This window comes from Nanorana parkeri, unplaced genomic scaffold, assembly GCF_000935625.1.
Source record: "Nanorana parkeri isolate BGI_ZX_2015 unplaced genomic scaffold, ASM93562v1 scaffold475, whole genome shotgun sequence".
NCBI classification, from domain to species: domain Eukaryota; kingdom Metazoa; phylum Chordata; class Amphibia; order Anura; family Dicroglossidae; genus Nanorana; species Nanorana parkeri.
The window spans coordinates 35,194-37,911 of NW_017306743.1; the positions used below are offsets into that span (position 1 = coordinate 35,194).

General features: G+C 49.4%; 1 protein-coding gene across 1 annotated transcript in view; it reads left to right on the forward strand.

The window, feature by feature from the left end:
- LOC108790439 (disks large homolog 3-like) overlaps positions 1 to 2,718 on the forward strand; it is a gene marked incomplete at its 5' end in the record, with an annotated part of 38,551 nt that overhangs the window by 34,777 nt on the left and 1,056 nt on the right. Inside the window, 5 exons of the mRNA XM_018560694.1 lie at positions 148 to 189; positions 294 to 344; positions 670 to 771; positions 2,356 to 2,528; positions 2,604 to 2,713. Of these exons, the coding sequence (XP_018416196.1) occupies positions 148 to 189; positions 294 to 344; positions 670 to 771; positions 2,356 to 2,528; positions 2,604 to 2,713 (478 nt within the window). The remainder of the gene's footprint in view (positions 1 to 147; positions 190 to 293; positions 345 to 669; positions 772 to 2,355; positions 2,529 to 2,603; positions 2,714 to 2,718) is intronic.

The window sequence follows — 2,718 nt, forward strand, 5'->3', positions numbered from 1 at the left end:
GTGTTGTGTGTGTGTGTGTGTGTGTGTGTGTGTGTGCGCTTGTCGCTGTTCAGACGTATCATGACCCCTCACCCTTCGTGCTGCGTGTGCGGTGTGTCCGTGGGTGCCCGGACATCACATACTTACACATCTCTTATTATATTGCAGAGGCTGTGACATCCAACACGAGTGACAGCGAGAGCAGCTCCAGTAAGTCGTCTCTTGAACTTTCCTTTCCCTTTTTTTTTTTTGCTGCCGCCTTGGTTTTTGGGAGTGTTCCTTATTATAAACATGGCTCCTCCTTCTTTCTACAGAGGGACAGGAAGACACTATTCTATCCTATGAGCCGGTGATCCGACAAGAGAGTAAGTACATTCTTCTTCTGTCCTGGTGCTTCACCCACATAGCCCACACCGTCAAGGTCCAGGACCACTCACTGGACATGACCTGTCTGCTACCACTTCCTCCATACAGAGGCTGAGCATTGCACCCACCACACACTGATCATTGGTGCGATGTAATAAATGCAGATTGATCATGTGACCAGTGTCGCTGCATTCAATACTCTTCTGCAGACTGTCCTTTCTTCCTGAGGAAGATCACATGTCTTCATCTCGCCTTTGTTGTAACGTTTCCACAATAGTCTGAACGGCTTTGTCTGATTCCACGTGTTGAATTAATTTCTTTCAGTCCATTACGCGAGACCCGTCATCATTCTGGGCCCATTGAAAGATCGGGTCAACGACGACCTCATCTCGGAGTTTCCCCACAAGTTCGGCTCTTGTGTTCCACGTAAGTCTGCAGGTTTTATGATCTAGTACAGTCGTGCTCATAAGTTTACACACCCCGGGCGGGATTTGTAAAATGTTGGCTGTGTTCTACTTGCACTACGACCCCCAGAGAAGCTGCAACATTTGGGGTGACGAGACCAAAACCGAGACGAGTCAACAAGACCTATGAGAAGCACACCATCCCTACTGTGAAGCATGGCGGTGGAGCTCTGGCTGTATGCGAGTTTAGTCAAAATTGATGGCAAGATAAAGAATGAAGGACAATTTGCATTCGTCAACCTGGGAGCCGCACAACGTAAAGCTCAGGTTGACCCTTCAGTGGCTGCGGCAGGGACAAAAAAAGTGAAGGTTCTTAAAGGCCAAGTTCACCTTTCTAACCATGTTTCATGTTACACCCATATTCAGGGTGTAACATGAAACATGGGAAGCTTGCAATCTCCCCCCCCAACTTACCTGAATGGCGGGGTTCTTCTCCCTGTCGGCTGCTGTTTTAATTTTGCGTGACTCCGCCACGTTTTTCCACAGAATGGAAGAACTACATGTCCTGGAGGGGCTTGTAGTTTCAGAGGAATACAAGTGCTGTGATGTCACCTCTGCTTCCCGTCCATGTTACTGCATGCCTGTGTCTCAGGAGTCAGAGCATTGCACCTGCAGTCTACTGATCGCGGTTCTAATGAGATATATATATATATATATTTCTAAAAAGTGACGTTCCCTTTCATTGGCTGCCACAATCTCCTGACCTCGGCATCACAAAGCCACTTTTCAGGAGAGCCTCAAACATGGAGTTCATTCTAGACAACTTAAGCATTTCCTGGCCCCCGGGGGAAGATTGGACAGAACCATTTTATTTTGAGGGACACAGGAAGTCATCAACTGTCTGGTGACGCTGCCACCTACTGGAGGATTGGCAAACAAAACAAATTGTACACCAGCCAGGGTTACCCTCCTCTACCCAGCATGCCTCGTGGAAGGACATCTTTTCTTGGGCTCTGCTGAGAACATTCGAACTAGCGTTGATTCCTCACTACATGGCTGCCTGATCCGGTCTGTACACAGCATTGCTGGGTGCTGTCCCGTGCTGTGCTGGGTGCCGTCCTGTCCTGTGCTGTGTTGGGTGCTGATCATTTCCCTTGTTGCTGTAGTTCAGTAGGGGTGATGTCCTGTGCTAGGTGCTGTCCTGTAGTTCATGCTGATCATTTCCCGTGTTGCTGTAGTTCAGTAGGGGTGATGTCCTGTGCTGGGTGCTACCCTGTAGTTCATGCTGATCATTTCCCGTGTTGCTGTAGTTCAGTAGGGATGATGTTCTGTCCTGTAGTTCATGCTGATCATTTCCCGTGTTGCTGTAGTCCAGTCGGTGTGATGTCCTGTGCTGGGTGCTGATCATTCCCCGTGTTGCTGTAGTTAAGTAGGGGTGCTGTCCTGTAGTTCATGCTGATCATTCCCCGTGTTGCTGTAGTTCAGTGGGTGTGATGCCGGATTCTTGTGCTCGTTCCGATCCCGCATGCTCCTCTTATGAATTCTTCCAGCACAATGTAAACTGATGGGGTCTCATCCTGCACGTCCCGTCCTTTTCTCTCGGCAGACACTACCCGGCCCCGGCGGGAGTCGGAGATGGACGGTCAGGACTACCACTTTGTCGCTTCTCGGGAGCAGATGGAGAAGGACATCCAGGACAACAAGTTCATAGAAGCCGGCCAGTTTAATGACAACCTGTACGGCACCAGCATCCAGTCGGTGCGTGCGGTGGCTGAAAGGGTAGGTGTAGCGCAGTATGATGTCATTGGTTGGATAATGCTGAACTCCGCCCACTAACCACTTCCTCTGTTGTAGGGAAAGCACTGCATCCTGGACGTGTCCGGCAACGCCATCAAACGATTGCAGCAAGCACAACTCTTCCCGATTGCTATTTTTATTAAACCAAAATCCGTAGAAGCTCTCATGTAAG